The 23,470-nt window shown below is 41.0% G+C and overlaps 1 protein-coding gene across 1 annotated transcript; it reads left to right on the top strand.

Moving 5' to 3' along the window:
• The first annotated feature begins 521 nt into the window (after positions 1–521).
• Positions 522–13,178, top strand: LOC129766589 (uncharacterized). The gene is made up of 3 exons (XM_055767163.1): positions 522–623; positions 4,432–7,053; positions 12,510–13,178. Exons 1-3 carry the CDS (start codon positions 522–524, stop codon positions 13,176–13,178), a joined length of 3,393 nt encoding a protein of 1,130 aa, XP_055623138.1.
• The last annotated feature ends 10,292 nt before the right edge of the window (positions 13,179–23,470 follow it).

The raw sequence follows: 23,470 nt of genomic DNA, 5'->3' as shown, positions 1-23,470 counted from the left end.
TAGGCTGCCACCGCCCACTCATCGCACACCATGGCGCCAAACCACACAGTTCCCGTTCTGAAACAAAAACTCTCCCACCGCATAAGGGCACGGAAAATTAGTTAAAAATGAATAACGCGTCTTCCGGGGCTATGTCAAAGCCAAGCCCCCACGAAACAGCGACTTCTATTTGCACTATTCTCTTTTTTCTTGTCCAACAACCGCATAGCACAAATTCAACTGTAGCCTTCTGTCGGTCTGACACAAGTATCCTAATTATCCATGGAATGGTTTCATAAAGGCCAAAATCGCTCCAAGCACCACAGGACTTCCGCTGTTTTACAATTTACGATTGTTCGCGCATTAGCATTCCTTCTTCATTGTCAGGATGATGAGGGTAATGAGTAAAACTTTTTCCCATATCCACACCACCCCCTTCTCCATCAGTTTTCCGCGTGCTTTCAAGACTTTTTTCAAACTTTCTCATTCCTCTACACGTTCGGGTAGAAGCTTTAGCAGCTGCATACATACACTATTCACGAATGGGCGACTATAGACTCTTCCTAGACGTGCTCGGCATACGGAATGCCTCGAAGAATTTAATGTCGTTATCTCCTCCCTCGTTCACTGCAGTGTTGCCAACGGTGAGTCTTCACGGAAGGACATGAATTCAGTATGACGGCAACACGGCCACCAGTGCTCCACACAGTTGGGAATAAAGTTGATAGTAACTCTTTCCAGGATATATATAGTTATTATTTACACTTCGGTCGAACACGACCGTCCCCATACTTCACCTCATCGTACAATGGCGCCATCGACAACGAGCACTATCAAACGAGGAGAGCTTCCTTTTTAACTTTCGATACGGAAGAGGAACGGCTTCTTTTCCGTGCCGCTTACTACATATGTGAGGTACACGCTGTTTCATTTTATTCTATCCGTACCCGCCAAGGTAAAACGCATCCTTCCGCACATTCTTCAATGTCTGAAACAGGAAATCACTTTTTTCACTGCAGCCGAGGACTCCTCCACACGGTGGAAACTTCCTGCTCGGTTACGCGATATGTAGAATAGAACAAGGCTGTAGGTTTGTTGCTGTATTGCAGCAACACATACGGCACTACGGCGTGTTTACTATCCTGCATATCTGCGGTCCCGCTTCCTGCAGCCGAGGAAGAGGTAGAGCCACCAAAAATGAGAAACACGTTACAAATTTACACCTGGAACATACACGATACTCTGGCGTCAAGGGATAATTATTGTACAAACAAATTTTCACCCAAAGCAAAAAAAACTAAATTATGCGGTAATCATATTGCTCTAGCCTCATTCGCTAAAAACGGGTTTGCTTCATCACAATAAAGCCGTTCAGTGGCCGAGATTGGGTCTTTTTTTGCGCTCCGACATCGGTTGCTGAGGAAACGATGCATGAGATTTTTAATGCAAAGGACATCGTAAAGCGCCTAGCCTCAAAAGAGTTATAGACCAACAGCTTCTGATTTATAGATAGAAAAGTGAAAAAAAACTACTGACAAAAAGCCTCCATAGTTCTTCAAACTATTCTTTTGAAGAATTTTCCGTGATCAACCGATACTTATTAGTTTTGTCTCATATTCCGAACACTTAAGCAGTGTCTCATTAGTCAAAATGGTACTCTTTCGCGAAACTAATTTGATTTTAGGATACAATAGAGCCTTCTTTTTCATTGAACAACAGTAAAATTGATTCACAAATACATATTCATGGTGAAAAACTAAAAATATGTTTAATTACTTTTGTCTCATATTTCTAACACCATTTTTGTCACTGACTCATATTCCGAACACTTTTGTCTCAAATTCCGAACAGTAAAAATGCAATTAAAAAAAATCATATACTACTGGACCGATTCATATGATCGATGTACCAAATGAAAGTCAATTAGCTAGTCTTTTTTTGGGAAAAAATATTATGCTCGCAAAAAATTGGATTTTGCTTTTGTAATTATTGATTGTATTTGTTTCTTATAGTTTACATGGTTTCGGGACCAAGGGCGCTATATAGGTATCGATACGTGTAAATGATGTTAAAATGAAGTCTATAGCACAAAGAATGTCAGGATTTTGAATATTAAATTATTTATGACATTAAAGTTCAGTAAATTCACAGTTAAAAATGAAGTGTTCGCAATTTGAATCATGCGTAGAAACTTGATTCATATTCCGAACACTAATGTTAATGAAGATTTCTGCATAAAATATCATTTTATTTCATCCACTTATTGTAGATTCTTACAATTTCTAGCATTTAACATGAAAACAATAAACAAAATAGTTGAAAAAAGTTGAGGATATTATTTTATAATGCTACGAAAATTTTGAAATAACCATTCTACCAGTTTGGTTGCCCTGAAATGATTTTTTGACGTGGGACTACGTCTACGTATATGGGAGGTAAAATGAAAACCTAAACACAGAACATGCAGTAAAAAATGAAAGATTCTGAATGCTTATAACTTGAACATTTCTTACTGGATCGGAAAGATGTTTGCATCAATTGATAGGGAATATTTCTACGCTTCTATAGCAATTAATAAAATTTTATCTTTCATTAGATAAACAATTGAATAACTGTAAAATGTTAAGCATTATCTAAACGCCCTAATTGCCTCATTTTGATTGGCCCGATCTACGGTTTCTCTAACACAGCCATCAAAACCAAGCAGCCTTGGGGAAATCGGCATTGCTAATACATGAAAGTATGGGGACTTTTGTTCTCACCGAAATGTATTCCCTAACACAGACTTCAAAACCAAGCAGCGTTGGAGAGATCGGCATTTCAAATACATGAAAGTCGGGGGTATTTTTGTTCCGACTGAAATGTGTTTCCATAACACAGACTTCAAATACATGGAGCTTAGGGAAATTGGCATTGCAAATACATGCAAGTCGGGGGTGTTTTTGTTCCGACTGAAATGTGTTTCCCTATTACAGACTTCAAATCCATGGAGCATTGGGAAATTGACGCTCAAAATACATGTAAGCCGGGGGCATTTTTGTTCCGACTGAAATGTGTTTCCCTAACACAGACTTCAAATCTATGAAGTGTGGTGAAATCGGCATTGTAAATACATGAAAGTTGCAGTATTTTTGTTCCGACTGAAATGTGTTCCCCCAACACAGACTTTAGAACCAAGGTGTCTGAGGAAATTGGCATTGCAAATTCATGCAAGTCGGGGGCATTTTTGTTCCGACTGAAATGTTTTTTGCAGACTTTAAAACCAAGATGTCAGGGGAAATCGGCTCAACAAATAAATGCAAACTGCGAGTACTTTTGTACTCGCTTGCCTTTGTGCAAACTATAATATGTTTCCTTAAAACGGTCTACCTGGGGTACTTCTGCACTCACTTTTTTTTGCACTCCGAAAAGTGTTTTCTTAACACGGATTACAAAAGCGGGTACGAACACCACGCTATGGCTCGGTTATTCAAGATTGCATTGAAGGATATGCCTTCATATCTTCTACTCACTGAATTTCTACGCATACCATTTGATGATTAGGCAAAATGGTGATAACCATTTGTTGCGATAACGCCTATTGATTAAACAATATGCGTTCGACGTACATGTTAAAATCGAAACTGAGTGCCTGAAGTTCATCAAATCAAGCAAATTCGCGGTTCGAGAAATACGTACACTCTAGAGATGCAAACTTCAGAAGGAAACGTAAAATAAAATAATCGTTTGATAATTCTTTTGTTCACATATTTTGTCCTAGGCATCATACCAAACAATAAAAGGACTGTCATTAAATTTACTTGTAAAGAAGAATTAGAATGCATGAATTGACCTTATATGGAATTATACCATCTTTTTTCTCACAAAGCAAATATATTGAATTTAATTGAATTCGAGAATTGTTTCATTCAATCAAAAGTTTAATCAATACAAATAAATGATTGCTACGCTAAGATAGTCCCACGTTAACCTTGCGGTTATATCATAGATATAACCCACCCATTTTTTATTGTAGAATCATTTGACGATAGTTGTTTGATGATTCATTCTTGTGCTCGCAGAACAATACATGCTCGTGATAAGCACAGCTGTCATCCTTACTTGGGAAAGTTTAGCTACTGACAAGCGAAACCAAATCACATACAAGGGTCGTTCGAAAAATAAGTTTCAGTACCTCAGGAATCGCGGAAAAATAACGTTAGGACAAAAAACAAGGTGATTTTCGTAATCTACGTTTTATTTTCTATTTTTTTACATAATCGCCGTAACGTTCGATGTATTTTTCATAGCGTGACACGAGTTTTTTTTATTCCGAGCGCGAAGTGCGTAGCGTTCAATTTTTTGAAGTGCGATGTAACTGCGTCACGAATTTCTTCTGTGTTATCGAAACAGGCGAAACAGGCGTTCGGCGTTCAACGATTCGATAACACTTCATAATGCACATGGGAGCAGAATCAAAGTCCCCCTTTCGCCGGTAACCCCGCGGACTGGCCTATATTTATTAGTTCGTTTGTCAATACAACCGCCGCGTGTGGATATTCCAGTGTTGAAAACTTAACCCGACTACAACGATGCCTGAAAGGTGCAGCGTATGAAGCAGTAAGAAGCCGTCTCCTTCTCCCGGAATCAGTGCCGCAGGTCATCAACACTCTTCAGCTTCTCTATGGACGTCCGGAACTCCTGATCAATGTGCTGTTGGATAAGGTGAGATCGACTCCAGCACCTAAGGCGGAACGTCTAGAAACGCTCATCGAGTTTGGAATGGCAGTACAGAGCTTGTGTGACCATTTGGAGGCAGCAGGTCAACAGTCCCACCTGATGAACCCGTGTTTGCTGATGGAGCTGGTGGAAAAGTTGCCCGCACATGTGAAAATGGAGTGGGCGAGTTTCATGCAGCGGTTTCCTGAGGTGAACCTTAAGACTTTCGGAACCTTCATGGACGGCATTGTGGTATCGGCCAGCAAGGTAACCCGATATACTGGAGGATACGGAAAAGGAGCCAGCGTGGACAAGTCAACAACGAAGAACAGAGGGTCGATCAACACGCATGTTAGCCAACCGGAAGTACCGAAGAAAGAGGATAAGCCATGTGGTGTTTGCAAGCGGCGAGGGCATCGGGTACGGGACTGCGACAACTTTAAAGCGCTCTCTGTCGACGACCGGTGGAAGACAGCGCAGGACAACGAACTTTGTCGCAGCTGCTTAAATGCGCACGGCAGAAGAAGTTGTCGAAGTGCAACCCAGTGTGGAATCAACGGATGCCCTTTCCGCCACCACCCACTACTGCATTCCAACCGTAGTAATCGACCGTCCAGTGGATCAACAGCCCCCAGGGTAGCGTACAATATCGAAACTGCGGGAAATCATGCACATCGTATGCAGGATCAATCGCTGCTTTTTCGTATAATTCCAGTGACGCTCTATGGACCGAAGAGAACAGTGAAAACCTTTGCATTCCTGGACGACGGCTCGTCCTTAACACTAGTAGAAGAGGAGCTTACAAACAAGATCGGTATCGACGGGATACCGGCACCATTGTGTCTAACCTGGACGGGGAATGTGTCCAGAATCGAAGCTGAATCGAAGCAGTTGCAGTTAGAGGTGTCCAGCGCTAACGGTGGAAAGCACCACCAACTGAAGAATGTGCGTACCGTGAAAAAACTAGCTCTGCCTGGTCAGACGTTGCGAATCAACGAGTTCGTGGACAGGTATAAGCATCTTCGCGGCCTCCCACTTTCCGGATACGAGAACGCAGTACCTCAGCTGCTGATAGGAGTCAAAAACTTACGGTTTACATTACCGTTGAAGGTGAAAGAAGGTGATTCCAACGAACCAGTTGTCATGAAAACCCGTCTGGGCTGGTGTGTATACGGGGGGATCGATACTTCGTTGACCAATGCCGTCAATTTCCACGCTTGTGATTGTGACTCGGATCGTGCACTGCACGAACTGGTGAAGGATTATTTCACTCTAGAGGACGTCGGTTCCAGACCGAAGAATGAATTGCTGTCAGCCGATGACAGGAGGGCTCAGCATATTCTGGAGAAGACCACTACACGGGTGGGCAATCAATTTGAGACAGGGCTGTTATGGAGGTACGACGAAGTTGAATTTCCGGACAGCTACGGAATGGCTTTACGAAGACTGGAGTGTCTAGAACGTCGGATGGTGAGGAATCCATTATTAAAAGAGAAAATTCACCGTCAAATTGAAGAGTACCAGCAGAAAGGTTACACGCATCGAGCTAACGAGGAGGAGGTAAAAGCAGTCGACCCTAGAAGAGTCTGGTACCTACCGCTGGGAGCGGTAGTGAATCCAAAGAAGCCGGAAAAGGTCCGGCTCATCTGGGATGACGCAGCTGTAGTGGATGGAATCTCCCTCAACGCAATGCTTCTCAAAGGCCCGGATCAGCTCACATCATTGCCAGCTGTATTGTCGCGGTTTCGCCAGTTTGCGGTGGCAGTCGCCGCCGATATTCTAGAGATGTTCCATCAGTTGAGGATCCGTGGAATAGATCGACACTCGCTGCGTTTCTTGTTTCGTGAAGATCCAACCGTTACACCAGATGTCTATGTTATGGACGTGGCTACATTCGGGGCTACCTGCTCCCCAGCATCGGCGCAGTATGTCAAGAACAGGAATGCCGCAGACTTTGCCGACAAGTATCCAAGAGCTGTCGAAGGGATAATAGAAAACCACTACGTTGACGACTACCTCGATAGCTTTGGTACAGTAGCAGAAGAAGTGCAGATATCGGAGCAAGTGAGGGCGATCCATAGCACAGGAGACTTTCTGCTACGAAACTGGCTGTCAAACAGTGCTACCGTGAAGCAGCAATTGGGTGAAATCACAGACTCCTCTAACAAACACTTGTTTCATGATAAAACTACAGAAAGCGGACGCGTACTGGGCATGCTGTGGTTGACGGACGAAGATGCATTAAGCTTTAGCGCACAGCTGAAGGAAGAAGTGCAGCAAATCGTGGAAAATGAATCCCGTCCTACGAAGAGACAAGTTCTGCGGGTTCTCATGAGTTTTTTCGATCCGCTGGGCTTGTTGAGCCCATGGTCCATGGCAAGATTTTTTTTTTTTTTTTTCAAAAATATATATTTCTATCAAGGCTCATATGGCGTTAGCCTCACGGGGCCGGGAGTTCAATACTTTGACAATTTTTCTTATTATCTATGTTAGTAATATGTAACCGATTACTCGCGGTTGGCTCGAGGTTAGTATTACAAGTGTTTTCGTAATTCGGATGTTGCTGTCTCCAATGCTCTGTACGTGTGCCCGACACGGGATACTTCCTATTGGGATGCAGCTGACCCTTAATCAGCAACGCCCCCCTAGTCTGTACCTCATATCTAGCGTGGTGCGTCTTTCTCGACTCGAGGAATCCAGGATAGAATGGTCACTAACCGGCGCAATCATCAGTTCATGTAGAGTTGTCATGAGCGGTACAACCTTTGGCTCTTGTTGAATGATCAGTGGACTGCACAACCTTTGGCCCGTGTATCTGTAAAGAGTGTATGTATGTATTGCCGCGACTAAGTAAAAGTTTATCGATCGGATAGGAGGGATATAAAACGGGGACACAACGAAGGAAACATCATCAAACGTTGACATCGGCGTTTCTGAGGAACAGGTATAGATGAAGCAGAAGATCAGGATCCCGGCTACCTAAGATATCCCGGACGGGGATCTCCGATTGTCTGCCTTGTGCTCTCAGTGCTCTAGAGAGCTGAGAGCGAGCAGTATGGAACCGGATACACGACCAGACAACATGCTCGATGTCGTGGTAGCCATCGCCACAATCACAAAGATTGTTTGCTGCGAGCCCAATGCGATAGAGATGCGCGTTTAGGTTGTAGTGATTGGACATAAGCCGAGATATCACGCGAATGAAATCACGACCTACATTCAATCCCTTGAACTATGCACTCGTCGAGACCTTAGGGATAATCGTGTGTAACCAACGACCGAACTCATCTCCACTCCACATGCGCTGCCAACTTACGAGCGTGTACTGACGAGGAATGTGGAAAAATTCATTATAAGCAATTTGCCTTTCAAAAAGTGTGCCTTCTAAAGCGCCCACCTTAGCTAGCGAGTCCGCTTTCTCATTCCCCGGAATCGAACAATGAGAGGGAACCCATGCTAAGGTAATCTTGAATAATTTTTCGACCAAAACACTCAATAGTTGTCTTATTCTAGTTAGGAAATAAGATGAGCGTTTATCAACCTTCATTGAGCGGATTGCCTCTATTGAGCTGAGACTGTCTGAAAAAATAAAATAGTGGTCGATGGGCAATGTTTCAATGATCCCCAGTGCGTAGTATATCGCACCCAGTTCAGCAACATACACAGAACAAGGATCTTTGAGTTTGAAAGAGGCACTGGAATTTTCATTGAAGATGCCAAAGCCAGTGGACCCGTTTATGAATGAACCGTCAGTAAAGAACATTTTATCAGATCTAACTATGCCCCCATATTCTGCCGAAAATATCGGCGGAATAGAATCTGAGCGTAGATGATCTGGGATTCCATGGATTTTTTGTCGCATGGACAGATCAAAAATGACAGAGGAATTGCAAAAGTATGGGAAGCAAACTTGGTTGGAGATGCCTGGTGAAGGGTGCACGTCGTGGGTAAGGTACTCATGGTATAAAGACATAAAACTTGACTGAGGAATCAGTTGGAGTAGATTTTCGAAGTTATCAATCACCAATGGATTCATGATCTTGCAATGGATGAGAAATCTGTAGGATAATTCTGTGAACCGAAGAGTAAGCGGGGGTACTCCTGCCAAAACTTCGAGACTCATCGTATGTGTCGAATGCAAACACCCCATTGCTATACGCAAGAAACGATATTGTATTCTCTCCAGCTTGAGAATATGAATCCTGGCAGCTGATCGGAAGCAAAAACTGCCATATTCTAACACTGATAATATCGTTGTTTTGTATAACTGAATGAGGTCTCCTGGATGGGCACCCCACCATGTTCCGGTTATTGTTTGGAGAAAATTGATTCTTTGCTGGCATTTCTGTTTCAAATACGCAATGTGTATTCCCCAGGTACATTTAGAGTCAAAATATACTCCGAGGTATTTGAAAAACATCGAGCGCTTGATCGTTTTGCCGGATAGGTGAAGCTGGAATTGGGCGGGTTCGTGCTTCCTAGAAAAAACGACCATTTCAGTTTTCTCCGTAGAGAATTCGATACCCAGCTTTAGGGCCCACGTGAACAGATTGTTCAGGGTATCTTGCAACGACTTTTGCAGAATGACGGGATTAGTACCCGTGATGGAAATAACTCCATCGTCTGCAAGTTGTCTCAGCGTGCAGTCTCTAGTTAGACAATCATCTATATCATTGACGTAAAAACTGTACAAGAGGGGGCTTAGGCAGGAGCCTTGTGGTAGGCCCATAAAACTGTATCGGGAAGATTTCAAGCTGCCATGATTGAAAAACATGTGCTTTTCTGACAGTAAATTGTACAGGAAATTATTCAGAATTGGTGAAAGTCCACGATTATGAAGTTTCTCTGAGAGAATTTCCATGGAAACTGAATCAAATGCCCCTTTGATATCGAGGAAAACGGAAGCCATTTGTTCTTTGCGAGCAAATGCGATTTGGATTTCAGAAGATAGCAGCGCCAGACAATCATTTGTCCCTCTACCTCGGCGGAAGCCAAACTGCGTATTTGACAGCAAATTGTTCGCTTCAACCCACTTGTCCAAACGAAGTAGAATCATTTTCTCTAACAATTTACGAATACAGGATAACATTGCAATCGGCCTATACGAGTTGTGATCGCAATCCGGCTTGTTGGGTTTTCGTATGGCTATCACTCTCACTTGCCTCCAGTCATGTGGGACAATATTCAGATCAAGAAACTTGTTGAACAAGTTCAACAAACGCTGTTTCGCCAAGTCGGGAAGATTCTTCAACAAGTTGAATTTAATCTTGTCCGACCCAAGAGCTGAATTGTTACATGAGAGGAGGGCAATTGATAATTCTACCATCGAAAAATTCTCATAGTCGCATTGGAGCGGAATGTCGCGTACGACGCTTTGGGCAGGAACGGAATCGGGACAAACCTTTCTTGCAAATTTGAAAATCCAACGGTCAGAGTATTCCTCACTTTCATTTGTATGGTTCCAGCCACGCATTCTCCTAGCCGTATTCCAAAGAGTGCTCATAGCGGTCTCCCTTGACAAACCATTGACGAACTTTCGCCAATATCCACGCTTTTTTGCTTTAATCAGACCTTTTAGTTTGGCTTCTAGAGCTTGGTACTTTCGAAACCATTCCACTAGTCCAGTTTTCCGGAATTTTTTGAAAGCGGATGATTTTTCAAGGTAGACCTTTGAACACTCCTTGTCCCACCAAAGTGATGGAGGATGACGTCGGAAAGTGGTATCAGGAACACGTTTCTTTTGAGCTTGAAGTGCGCTTTCGTAAATCAAACTCGATATAAAATTATACTCTTCGAGTGGAGGAAGTTCATGCATTAAAACAAGTGCTTCAGATATTATTTCTGCAAATTTTCTCCAGTCAATATTTTTCGTGAGGTCATACGCAATATCGACTGACTCACTAGATTTTGATTCATTGGCGATCGATAAAATTATTGGCAGGTGGTCACTACCGTGGGGATCTTGGATTACCTTCCACGTGCAATCCAGGGATACCGAAGAAGAGCAAAGTGATATGTCTAGCATGCTAGCCCGTGCAGGAGGGTAGGCTATTCTAGTTGCTTCCCCAGTATTCAAAACTGTCAATTTGAAGTTGTCGCACAGATCATAAATCAAAGTGGCACGGTTGTCATCGTAGAGTGAACCCCATGCTGTTCCATGGGAGTTGAGGTCACCTAAGATTAGCCGCGGCTCCGGCAGTGCCTCGATGATATCAAAAAACTGATGGCGGCCAACCATAGTTCTTGGAATATATATCGAAGCAATGCAGAGGTCTTTGCCATTGATTTGTGTCTGGCAAGCGACAACTTCAATGCCTGTCATCGATGGGAGAGTGACTCTATAGAAGGAGTGACATTTTTTGATCCCCAATAGTACGCCACCAAACGAGTCATTTCGATCGAGGCGAATAATTTTAAAATCGTGGAAATTCAGTTCGTCGGCTGAAGAAAGCCATGTTTCACAGAGGGAAAATACATCACAGTTAGAATTATGAATTAAAAATTTAAATTGATCTAGTTTAGGGATGATGCTTCTGCAATTCCACTGTATTACAGTGGTCAAATCCTTGACCTCTTGCACTGAATCAGGCATCGAGAGAAATGAACGCTGCTAAAAAACCACATTTTTCTTTCAAAAATGTTCTCACAATCGGGAGCAAACATAATACTATGCTTTTAAGAGGGTCATTTATATTTAAAGCATTTAAAATATTGTCCACCAGGTCAGAAAGCGCAAGCAAGCCAGATTCTGGCTGTTGCCTCGACCGCGAAAAAGGAACAGACGTGTTGGGCTCTGCTCCGGGAAGTGCTGAGGACCCCTGGTGCGTAGAAGAACCGCTTAAACCAGGAGGTACTTGCTTCGGTCTATTCTCAGCACGTTCGATACGAGGTTTCATTCCAATTTGGGAAGTTTCGGTCTTCTTTCTGGGGAGTGATGGAAAAGAAGTAATTTTTCTTTTCCTAATGGCACCCTGCGATGTACCGGAACTTCCTGCATTGGGAGCGTCAGCAACAGGCTCGTCGTTCTGCAGAATGGAGTAGGGATTGTCCTGAGTCGTTGAAGCGGAACTCTTAAGCATTTCTGCATAAGTCCGCTTGGAACGTTCCTTTAAGGAACGCTTGAGTTTTTCCCCTCGTTGTATGTACACCGGGCATTGAGAAAGATCATGTGGAGCCTCGTCGCAATGAAGACACTTGCGCTCTTTTGCGCAAGAAGTCCCATCATGACTCTCTCCACAATCTGCGCAACGTTGTTTATTGCAACAATAGGCGGCCGTGTGACCGAGTTGCATACATTTGTTGCATTTCATTACCCGGGGTACAAACAACCGAACAGGTAAACGAAGTGCACCTATTGCAACGTAGTTTGGAAGAGCGGAACCCTCAAATGTCACACGAAAAGAGTTTGTCCGATTGAGAACTCGTTTGTCATTTTTAAGTGACACAGACTTCAGTCGATCGCATTCAAGAATCTTCACACTTTTAAGTGAGGAGTTCTTGAAGCGACCGACACCATCGAGTATCTCTTTTCGAGTCAAACCCTTTTCGTTTATTACACCGTCTATTTCAACGTTGCAACAGGGTACGTATACGCGATACTCAATCGCAAAGAGATCCCAGCGCGTTATTGCATTCGCTTGGGTCCTGCAAGAGACGACAACTCGTAATTTGTCTGGCCCCATCCGAGTAATTTCATATGGCGCGCTGGAACTCAATGGGATGAGCAGATCAGCGAAGATTACGAGGAGCGATGGCGGAGCTGGACTGCCGTGTTACAGCGAATTTCGACCGTAAAAAATCCCCGATGCTATTTCCCGAACGCTACCATGCAGTGCTACCGTCAGCTGCAGTTACACGTCTTCGTGGACGCGAGCGAGGCTGCGTATGTAGCTGTTGCGTATTTTCGGATCGTCGACACAAATGGTACGTCAAAATGCGCTCTGGTGACAGCAAAATCCAAGGTTGCGCCCCTGAAACACCTGTCCATTCCACGGATGGAGCTACAGGCTGCTGTACTTGGAACTCGATTGATGCGTTTTATTCTGGAGTCCCATACCGTAACTATAACTGAGCGGTACATGTGGTCGGACTCTACAACAGTTCTGGCGTGGCTTAGAGCGGATCCCCGCAAGTATAAGCAGTATGTAGCCTGCAGAATCGGGGAAATATTGGAACAGACGGACGTGAACGAGTGGTGGTGGGTACCTTCGAAGAATAACCCAGCGGATTACGCCACGAAATGGGGAAGCGGTCCATCTGTGGACGTTACGGGTGCTTGGTTCCAGGGACCATCTTTTTTGTATCAACCGATGGAAGGGTGGCCGAAGCAGAAAGTGCCATTACCAATGGTGGAAGAAGAGTTCCGTCCATGCAACGTTCATGTGGAAGCGGCTGTACCAACGGCGGTGATTGATTGCGAGCGCTTCTCTAAGTGGGAACGTCTACTGAGTGCAACGGCCTACGTGCATCGCTACGTGGGGAACCTGAAACGAAGCATCTAAGGTGAGGCGAAGAATACAGGTTTCCTCAATCAAGAGGAGCTGCAGCAAGCAGAAGTGACGCTGATTGCGATGGCGCAACGACAGGAGTTCTCAGATGAACTTGCGGTGCTCTCACGTGATCGTGACCGACCCAGAACTGATCGAGTGGGTTTGAGCAAAGCCAGCTCGTTGTACCAACTGACGCCATTCGTCGATGAGACCGGTATTATGCGAGTGGATGGACGGATAGGAGCAGCCGCAAATGTATGCTTCGAGGGAAGTACCCTGCAATTCTTCCCAAGAAACACCGACTGACAGAGCTTATAGTAGAAGCGTATCACCGAAAGTTCCAGCACGCCAATTCAGAGACCGTGGTGAACGAGATACGGCAGCGATACTATGTGTCTCACCTACGAGTAGTCGTCCGCAAGATTGGGAGCGGATGTAACATGTGCAAGCAGCTTCGAGTGACTCCTCATGTTCCACGCATGGCATCCCTTCCTCCAGCCCGCCTAGCTTCGTTTACGAGGCCTTTTAACTACGTTGGCCTAGATTTCTTTGGACCCTTAGTTGTGAAAGTGGGGCGTAGCAATGCGAAACGGTGGGTTGCGCTTTTCACTTGCCTTACAATCCGTGCGGTGCATTGTGAGTTAGTATTCAGTTTATCAACCGACGCCTGCCTGAAGAGTATTCGTCGTTTTGTGTGTCGCCGAGGCGCCCCGGCCGAAATTCATTCTGATAATGGCACTAATTTCTGTGGCGCGGAGCGGGTGTTGGTGATACAGATCCAGCAGGGACTTGCTGCGACGGTAACCAGTACGACAACCAAATGGCTGTTCATTCCGCCTACAGCCTCCCATATGGGCGGCGCATGGGAGCGCATGGTGCGCTCGGTAAAGCAGGCGATGATGGGTGCCTATAACAGCGATCGAAAGCTCGACGACGAATCGCTGAACACGTTGATCATTGAAGCGGAAGCCATTGTTAACAGCCGTCCCCTCACTTATTTGCCATTGGACGCAGAGGAAAGCGAGGCTCTCCGAACCACTTCCTGTTAGGAAGCTCGAGCGGAGTTCAGCAACCTGTGGCGGAACCGACGGATAGTTCAGAAGCATTGAAGAATTCCTGGAGCATGATACAGCATCAACTGGATTGCTTCTGGAGGCGATGGATCCGGGAGATGCTGCCAACGCTGACCAAGAGGACAAAATGGTTCGGGGAAGAGAGGATGATTAGTGACGGAGACCTGGTGTTCATCATAGACGACGGTAAGCGGAATGACTGGACCAGGGGAAGAGTGATGGAGGTTATACCGGGGGCCGACGGTCGGATTAGGCAAGCAATAGTAAAAACTGCGAGGGGGTTACTCCGTAGACCTGTTTCGAAGCTAGCTATCTTGGATATTGGTGGTAAAACTGGGACCGGTGGCCAGTGTTACGGGGGGGAGGATGTTCCCGCTGGACGCACTGCTACATCTAAGCGTTTCACGGTGTTACCTCGACTTTATCCCGCTAACGGCTGTCAAACAACGACAAACGGTTCAGAGGATAACAACCGGAAAGAAAGAAAAATAATCTCCACCATTAGAAAGTCATAAACAGAGTAGTTGTCAGTGAAAAGATATAAATTGAGTTTCTTTGATTAAAAATTGTTAGTGGAATACTAAATTGGCTCCACATCGTCCTATTAGTTAGAGCTATCTTGGAGATCCCGCGTGATAAGAATTTGTACTCGCTATCAACGAAAGTTTAAAAGCTGCGCAAAACAAACAGATTCTGTTTCTGTGCTGCTGAGAACCCGGTAAATAGTGAGATTACTCCTTGGACTTTTTCCCTCGCTTCCGCTCGCCGTAACAATTGCAATACCAGAGACATCAGCGAGTGAGTAATTTGGTCGCATCCACAGCTCAATCCGAAACGAAGACATGTGATGACACAAAACAAGGAAGAACAAGCGATATCCATTGCTTTGAATACAGAACGATACTGAAAGTTTGCCTTCCTTCATTGCTTTAAACTTCTTCAGTTCATTCGTCTCCAACCTTCAAAATGGCCCATGGATAAAGATCCACAATATTACTTCTCCATCCCCATTGCCTTGAGAAAGGCATTCGATCCCTCGCCGTCCAGCTCGCCCAGCAACGATGTTGTTCAGTCAATTTCCTCACGAAGAATGAAAGTTTGCCTCAGCGAGATCCATTGTTTACACTCTAGGCAAATATTCCTCTTTGTTCTTCTTCTTTTTCTTTGTTCACGGAGACTTTACATCTTACGATTTCCCCTTCGTTGCTCGTCGATAAGTTGCTGGTTATTGACAGCTCTGTTCGAGAAAGCACACAAATGGACAGAACACATGTATGAGGAAATGGGAATGCTTCCAATTTTCATCAATATAAACCATATACAGACTCTGGGATTGTAATGTGTAGCATATCAAACAAATCTTAGGGAATTCCGATTCGTTTGGTATGTAAATCGCTAAAATCCGTTCGCGGCAAAAATAGTTATTAACGTTAACTTTATTTCATAAAAACGTGACCTGTTTTTTTATTTAGCACCCTTAATGAAAGACGTAGTTCTACGTCAAAACTACAAAAACTAAAAAATTAACGGTGCTTGTTTTTTACAGAATTCGCTAACGCAAACACTTCATCATTGGTTTTGACTGTCACTTTTTTGCAAATGCTTAATATTATAAACTATACGCGGTATCGCTACCTGTGAATGATGTTAAAATGAAGGCTACCCAAAGAATTTCAGGGTTTTGATTATTCAATTATTCGTAACATTAAAGTTCAGTAAATTTACATTTGAAAATGAAGTGTTCGGAATTTGAATCAAGCGTAGAAACTTGATTCATATTCCGAACACTATTTCAATATTAATTCTAATGAAGATTTCTGCATAAAATATCTTTTTTTTTCACTCATTTATTGTAGGTTCATACCTAAGTGGTGCGGACTCAATCCACTTCATTTTCAAGCAAATTCATGCATGTTTTCAAGCGGTTTCTTGCAATAAATTCTTAGACCACCAGAGATGCCAGATTTACAAATATGTTTGTAAATTTACAGACATATCTGTAAAACACTTCTTATTTTTGTTGTAGACTTTTTGGATATAACAATATCTCACAGGTTTTTGAAAAATAAAAGGGCTCTATTCATCACATCAAAGATATTTGACTCACCATATGACATTTTTCCATAGTTTTAATACAGAAAAGTTATTATATTTAGTTTATATCAATACACATGACGTTAGACCAGCGATACTCAACTTGCGGCCCGGCAGTCTTTCTGGTTGGCCCATCTGATGTGTATGAAGTTTGGAACTCATACACATAAGTACTTTTGCCCTGACATCATTGCAGACGAAAGAGAGGATACGGTTATTCACAATTAATGAAAAATTGCATTCTCTGCAGGTAACGAAAAATCTTGAACGAAAATTGTTTCTGATAAATATTTTTTTTTTCTAGATAAGATTGTTTTGCTGAAATGCAAGGAGATTTATTGAAAAATAGTTAAGCTAGGGTCAGGACTATGTCTTCTAAGTATTAAAACAAAATCGAATAAAAATTTTCATTCTATTCTCAACAATTTACATTCGCTTTCGGGTCTGCTTATGACGAAATATGGGTTACTGTTCGATATTGTTACCACAGACATGGTTCATGGCCAAGTGAGGATCTAAAACTTGTATAGCCTTGCATGGCGGATGGAAAATATACACTGTATTTTCTTATAAATTTCATCAACGACAAGACCGCAAGCCTTGGTGGATGTCCAATATATCAACGAAGAAATACTGATTTTTATAAAAAATAACAACGCGTATGTATGTGTATGTATGTATGTGTAGATCGTTGAAACATTTAAACACACTTACAACACATAAGTTATTAAGTGGTCCGAAAAATCAATTTTTTCCACTTTTTCCCAAAAATGACAAATGAAAATTTTTGAATCACTAAATCGATTTTGATGATCGACATATAAAATTGAAACTAATGACTTAGCCTTTTATTAAAAAATATTTAACTTGCGAAAAAAATAATAATATTTTAGTAATTATTGATCGTAGTCGTTTTTTATTTTTTTTATGACTTTGGACTAGAGGGCGCTATATTTTTATATTTTTTCTTGAAAGCTGAGGATTTTTTACATAACATATCTCGATATCAGAGATGCTATTTTTTTGTTTTTGTAGATATGATGTTTCAAAGTAATGGTTCGAAAAATCATTTTTCCCCCTTTGTCCAAAAATAACTTTCTGCAAAAAATCATAACATTTGAACTACTGAACCGGTTTTGATGATCGATGTATTAAATTGAAGCCAATAAGCAAAATTTGAAAAAATATCACTTGCGGGAAGGATTCTAGTAGCATAGTTCTAGTTGAGTCACATATAAATATTGATCGAAGACTTAAAACATGTTAAATTTACAAATTTATAACTTAAAAACGATAATTATAACATCTCTGATATCGAGATATGTTAGGTAAATAATCCTCAGCTTTCCATAAAAAATTTAAAAAAATATAATGCTCCTATCTTTAAACGAGAAAACTATGAAAAAATAACTCAATCAATAATTACAAAAACAAGAATTCAATTTTTTCGCAAAAATAACATTTTTCCAAGGAAAAATAGTTCGTAAGCTTCAATTTGATATGTCGATGATATGAGTCGGTCCAATAGTTCAAGAGTTATGTTTTTGTAGTGGGAAAAATGGGGAAAATTTGTTTTTCGAAACATCGATTAGTTTTGAAAAATCATGTTTCAAAAACGAAAAAAATAGCACCTCTGATATCGAGATATTTTATGTAAAAAATTCTCAGCTTTCAAGAAAAAATATAAAAAATATAGCGCCCCTAGTCCAAAGCCATGAAAACATTAAAAAAACGACTACAATTAATAATTACGAAAATAGGATCCATATTATCTGCAAGTTCAATATTTCTCAATTAAAGCTCATTGGCTTCAATTTGATATGTCGATCATCTAAATCGGTTAAGTGGTTCGAAAGTTATAAATTTTTGAAAAAAGTCATTTTGGGAAAAAGTGGAAAAAAATTATTTTTTTGATCACCATAAAATGGAAATGGGCACCCCAATGAAAAAATAAAAAAATACGAGTCTAATGTTTTGCGATAAAGAACAAAATTACCACTTTTGACGAAGATCTGAGACCCACTATCTGGGTTTGGCATGGAATAGCTGTATATATATTCAAAATACAATCTTACGTGCATCACGATGTACAAAGTATTAATGAATATGTGAAAATTAACGTTAAAAGACATTTCTATAGATCTGCACACTTTTACAGACTTTTCCACTTTTTTAACAGACATTCACATGTTTTACAGACTTTTTTTTAAAATCATCTGGCATCTCTTCCTTCCACTTTTTATCGAATATTTTCAAATCGCAGGAGTAAACATTTACGTGACTCTGACTTCGTTTGTTTTTATTTCGTTCGGAAAAACGTTATGTCAAAGAGAGGGGACATTAAAAATGCGTAGCTCAGTGAAAGGCTGAGATGCTCTTTCAGAGATGCAATGGTTAATTAAACAATTGACGGAAAAATGTAGTTCGTTCATTTTATTATTTGAATTATTTTTGCCCCTGACAACAATACCTCTTTTATAGTGTTGATTATCATAAGAAAAATAACACTCCTGATCGTTGGATCTCTTTTGACATTTCAATTGGATCTTTTTTGACAGCCGTTTTGATTCAGTCCGCACTACCTAGGTTCATACATTCTCTAGCACTTAACATGAAAACAACAAACAAAATAGATGAAACAACTACAAAAACTGAAAGATGAACGATGCTTGTTTTTTACGGAATTTGCATTTTATCATTGGTTTTGACTGTCACTTTTTTGCAAATGTCTAATATTATAAATTATAGGCTGTATCGATACCTGTAAATTATGTCAAAATGGAGCCTATATTTCAAAGAATGTATGTGTTTTCATTATTCAATTATTTATAACATAAATGTTTAGTAAATTTACATTTAAAAATGAAGTGTTCGGAATTTGAGACTGTTCGGAATATGAGACAAAACGGTAGTCGTTCCTCGCAGATGGTTCCTTTTTTGGTTCAGCAGACCATATCCCGTAGAGGGTAAGAACATCGTTCCTCCCAATAATTAGTCTTTGCTGAGTTCGCACAGTGAATAATTGAGTTATAAATTAGGGAGGCTTTTAAACTTTTGAATTTTTTCATCCCAGGCCTTAAATTAAGAAAACTTAACCTATACTCTCAGCCTTGAGAAAAGACATTCGGAAAACTCGCTGCCTCCGCCGACCACTCGCTAAACTCCGTCCAACTTCTACGAGACCACCCTGATTCTATTTCGTTGCAACACAAACAGTAAGAATTTCAAAAAGATAAATTCATACATTGTTGAATGCTTAGAATGAAGTATATTTAACGTCAATTTCGTTCAAAAAAGTTGTTTGTTTATTTATTGTGCTGAAATATGATAATTTCAGCTGTCCAGCCAGACTATTTCAAAATTCATAAGTAATATCAATGAAAAACTCAAAACGATCGGCTGACATGTCAATAATTGGCAACCTCGTCATTTCGGCTAATAATCTGGAAAATTCGTGTTGGAACACTATTGACCAAATTCTGCTGAACGGGTTTCTAGATATTTTTCCATGTTTTCGAAATTGCTCCTTCTTATCGTATCCTTGAAGATTCACGGAAAAACAATCGCATAAAAAAGAATCCAATGTAGTTATTTGAAATCAATTGTCCACGATTTCTTATATAGCGCACGTTAATGGGTTCAATCGCAAAAATATTCATTGATAGATCTTTTAATTTACCCTTTAAAATTACTTTTTACTATAAAATTCCTAGTACAGGGTGGGCCATTTAAAGTGGAAGCATCTGGCAACCCCATAACTTTTGACAGAGATGTCAGATTAACAAATGTCATACCGCGTTGGAAGCGTCATTTCAGTACAATTTTAACCATGGAACAATACACACCTAAACAACGCGCTGAAATTGTTCAGCTGTACATTCAAAATAACTTCTCAATTGTGGCTTTTGGCAAAAAATCATAATGTCTCATGAGGCGCATTTCAACTTGAATGGAGGAGTGAATAAACAAAATTGTCGGTTTTATGCTACTGAAAACCCTCAATTCATCGAAACGCAACCTCTTTACGACCAAAAAGTTACTGTGTGGTGTGGCATTTATGCCGATAAAGTCATCGGCCCGTACTTCTTTGAAAACGAAAATGGAGCAACGGTAACCGTGAATGGGGAGCATTATCGGACAATGATAACCGATTTTTTATTGCCATTTGTTCGTGAAAATGAATTGGACAATTACTGGTTCCAACTGGACGGCGCTACATGCCATACAGCGGCTGCCACGACCAAATTATTGCGCGAAATGTTCCCCGGAAGATTAATATCGAAAAACGGCGATTATGACTGGCCACCGAGATCACCTGATTTGACGCCTCCTGACTTTTTTTATGGGGATATTTAAAATCCAAGGTATACACTGGTAAACCAAGGACCCTGGCTGCGCTGAAAGACAATATCCGACAAGAAATTGCTGCCATATCGGCCGAAACATTGGGCAAAGTGATGGAAAATGCCGAAAAAAGGGCACATTTTGCGGTCAAGGCCAGAGGCGGTCATTTACGAGATATCATAATCAAAAAGTAGTTAGAACAAATCTCCTTGGACCAAAATAAATGAATTTCAAAAAAAAAATTAAAATTCCACTTCTTTACTTTGCTATTGCAAAAACAAATCCTTCCACTTTAAATGGCCCACCCTGTACTTCTACCAAAACTCGTCATTCTAAAATCAGATTATTTTCAGACACAATTCTCGTTCAAAATGTTTCAACCACTTGTAAATAACATGTTTCTCCGTTACATGGAATAAATGTTTGATACAGAAAATATGATATAATAAGGACAGCAATAAATCGGACAATTCCTTTCTAGAGTTTTGCTCTTATCAACACATTCGGCGATCCATTTTAATTTATATATATAGATGAAAGACGACACACTCCTATGTTTTATCACATGTTTAAAAATCCATTTCCACTTTCGAACGAAGATCAATTTCGTTAGCGCAAACATCAAATGGACTAACAACGCTTGTCAATATGTAATTGTAGAACATATGCGAATTGAATTTTTCGAACTTTTCCATTTTTTTCAGAGTTTTCCGAAAATTTTCAATTGTCATGTGTGGTTGGAATATGTTTGGTTGAAATATGTGTATTATTTTTATGGGACCTCCTCTACATTCCAGAGGAAGGAGGGGTGTCATACCATCATAGAAACATTTCTCGTACCCAAAAACCCTCACATCCCAAATTTGGCTCAATTTGCTTGATTATTTCTCGAGTTATACAGAAGTTTATGTTTTATTTGTATGGCAGCTACACCTTAGTGAGAGGGGAGGAGTGTCTATTCACCATAGAAACATTTCGTGCCCCCTAAAACCTTCACATGCCAAATTTGGCTCCGTTTACGTGATTAGTTTTCGAGTTATACGGAAATTTGTGTTTCATTTTTAAGGCAGCCCCCCTTAGAGAGGGGGAAGAGTGTCTATCCACCATAGAAATATCTATTGCACCCTAAAACCATGCTAACTTTGGTTCTGTTTGCTTGATTAGTTCTTGAGCTATGCAGATATTTATGCTTCATTAGTTTGGAAGACCACCGCCCCCCCCTCCTGGGAGGGGGAGGGGTGTCTAACCACCATAGAAATATTTTATAAACCCTAAAACCTTCACATGTTAACTTTGGTTTCGTTTGCTTGATTAATTCCCGAGTAATGCAGAAATTTGTGTTTCATTTGTACGGTAGCCCCCCTTTAGAGAGGGGGGAGGAGTGTGTAACTACTATAGAAACATTTATTGCCCCTTAAAACCTCCACATGCCAAATCTGGTTTCGTTGGTTTGATTAATTCCCGAGTAAAGCAGAAATTTGTGTTTCATTTATATGGAAGTCCCCCCTTAGAGAGGGGGGAGGGGTGTCTAACTACTATAGAAACATTTATTGCAATCTAAAACCTTCACATGCCAACTTTGGTTTCGTTTGCTTGACTAATTTCCGAGTAATGCCGAAATTTGTGTTTCATTTGTATGGCAGCCTCCCTTTAGAGAGGGGGGAGGAATGTTTAACTACTATAGAAACATTTATTGCACCCTAAAACTTTCACATGCCAACTTTGGTTTCGTTTGCTTGACTGATTTCCGAGTAATGCAGAAATTTGTGTTTCATTTGTATGGCAGACCATCATTTGTCTGTAGCGCTGACCCACATTAATAGAAATTTGACCCCCTTCCTGTTGACCGATTGATCTGAAATTTGGATCACACCTTTATCTCTGAAAATCCAAAAATGGCGGCTGCTACAAAATGGCGGATCACATATTTTTTCAAAACCTCATCAATATGGGTTTTCCAAAACCCCATTAATATCAAATGAATCAAATGAAGGGGCTGCCACTACAAAATGGCTGACTACATATTTTCTCAAAACTTCATTAATATGGGCATCAAATGAAAGGGCTTGACTAGTACAATACGGTTATTTATGGTAAATGTAAATCTAAGATGGCTACAACTACAAAATGGTGGACTACATATTTTCTCAAAACCTCATTAACCAAATGAAAGGGCTTGACTAGTAGAACACGGTTATTTATGAAAAATGCAAATCCAAGATGGCTGCCACTACAAAATGGCGAACGACATATTATGTCAAAACCCCGTTAATATGGGTATCAAATGAAAGGGCTTGACTAGTAGAACACCGTTATTCACAAAAAAAGCAAATTCAAGATGGCTGTCACTACAAAATGGCAGACTACATATTATGTCAAACCCCCATTAATATGGGTATCAAATAGAAGGGCTTGACTAGTAGAACACAGTTATTTATAAAAAATGCAAATCTATGATGGCTGCCACTATCAAATGGCGGGCTGCATATTTTCTCAAAATTCGATTAATAAGGGTATCATATGAAAGGGCTTGAATAGTAGATCACAGTAGATCATGAAAAATCCAAATCCAAGATGTCCGCAATCACAAAATAGCAAATTACTTTATTAAACGGTTTTATTTAGCTTGAACTATTGTATGTATTATAAACATACATACAATAGTCTGTAGGGTTGTCCCACATTAATAGAAATTCGACCAATAGGAACTGACCGAATTTATAAAATACCTTTATCTCTGCTGTCATTTTAAAACTGCTTATCTTGAAAAATCCAATTTGGCCGCCGCTACAA

Source organism: Toxorhynchites rutilus, chromosome 2 (genome assembly GCF_029784135.1).
Source record: "Toxorhynchites rutilus septentrionalis strain SRP chromosome 2, ASM2978413v1, whole genome shotgun sequence".
In the NCBI taxonomy this organism is placed as follows: Eukaryota; Metazoa; Arthropoda; class Insecta; order Diptera; family Culicidae; genus Toxorhynchites; species Toxorhynchites rutilus.
This window is presented reverse-complemented; position numbering and strand designations above follow the sequence as displayed.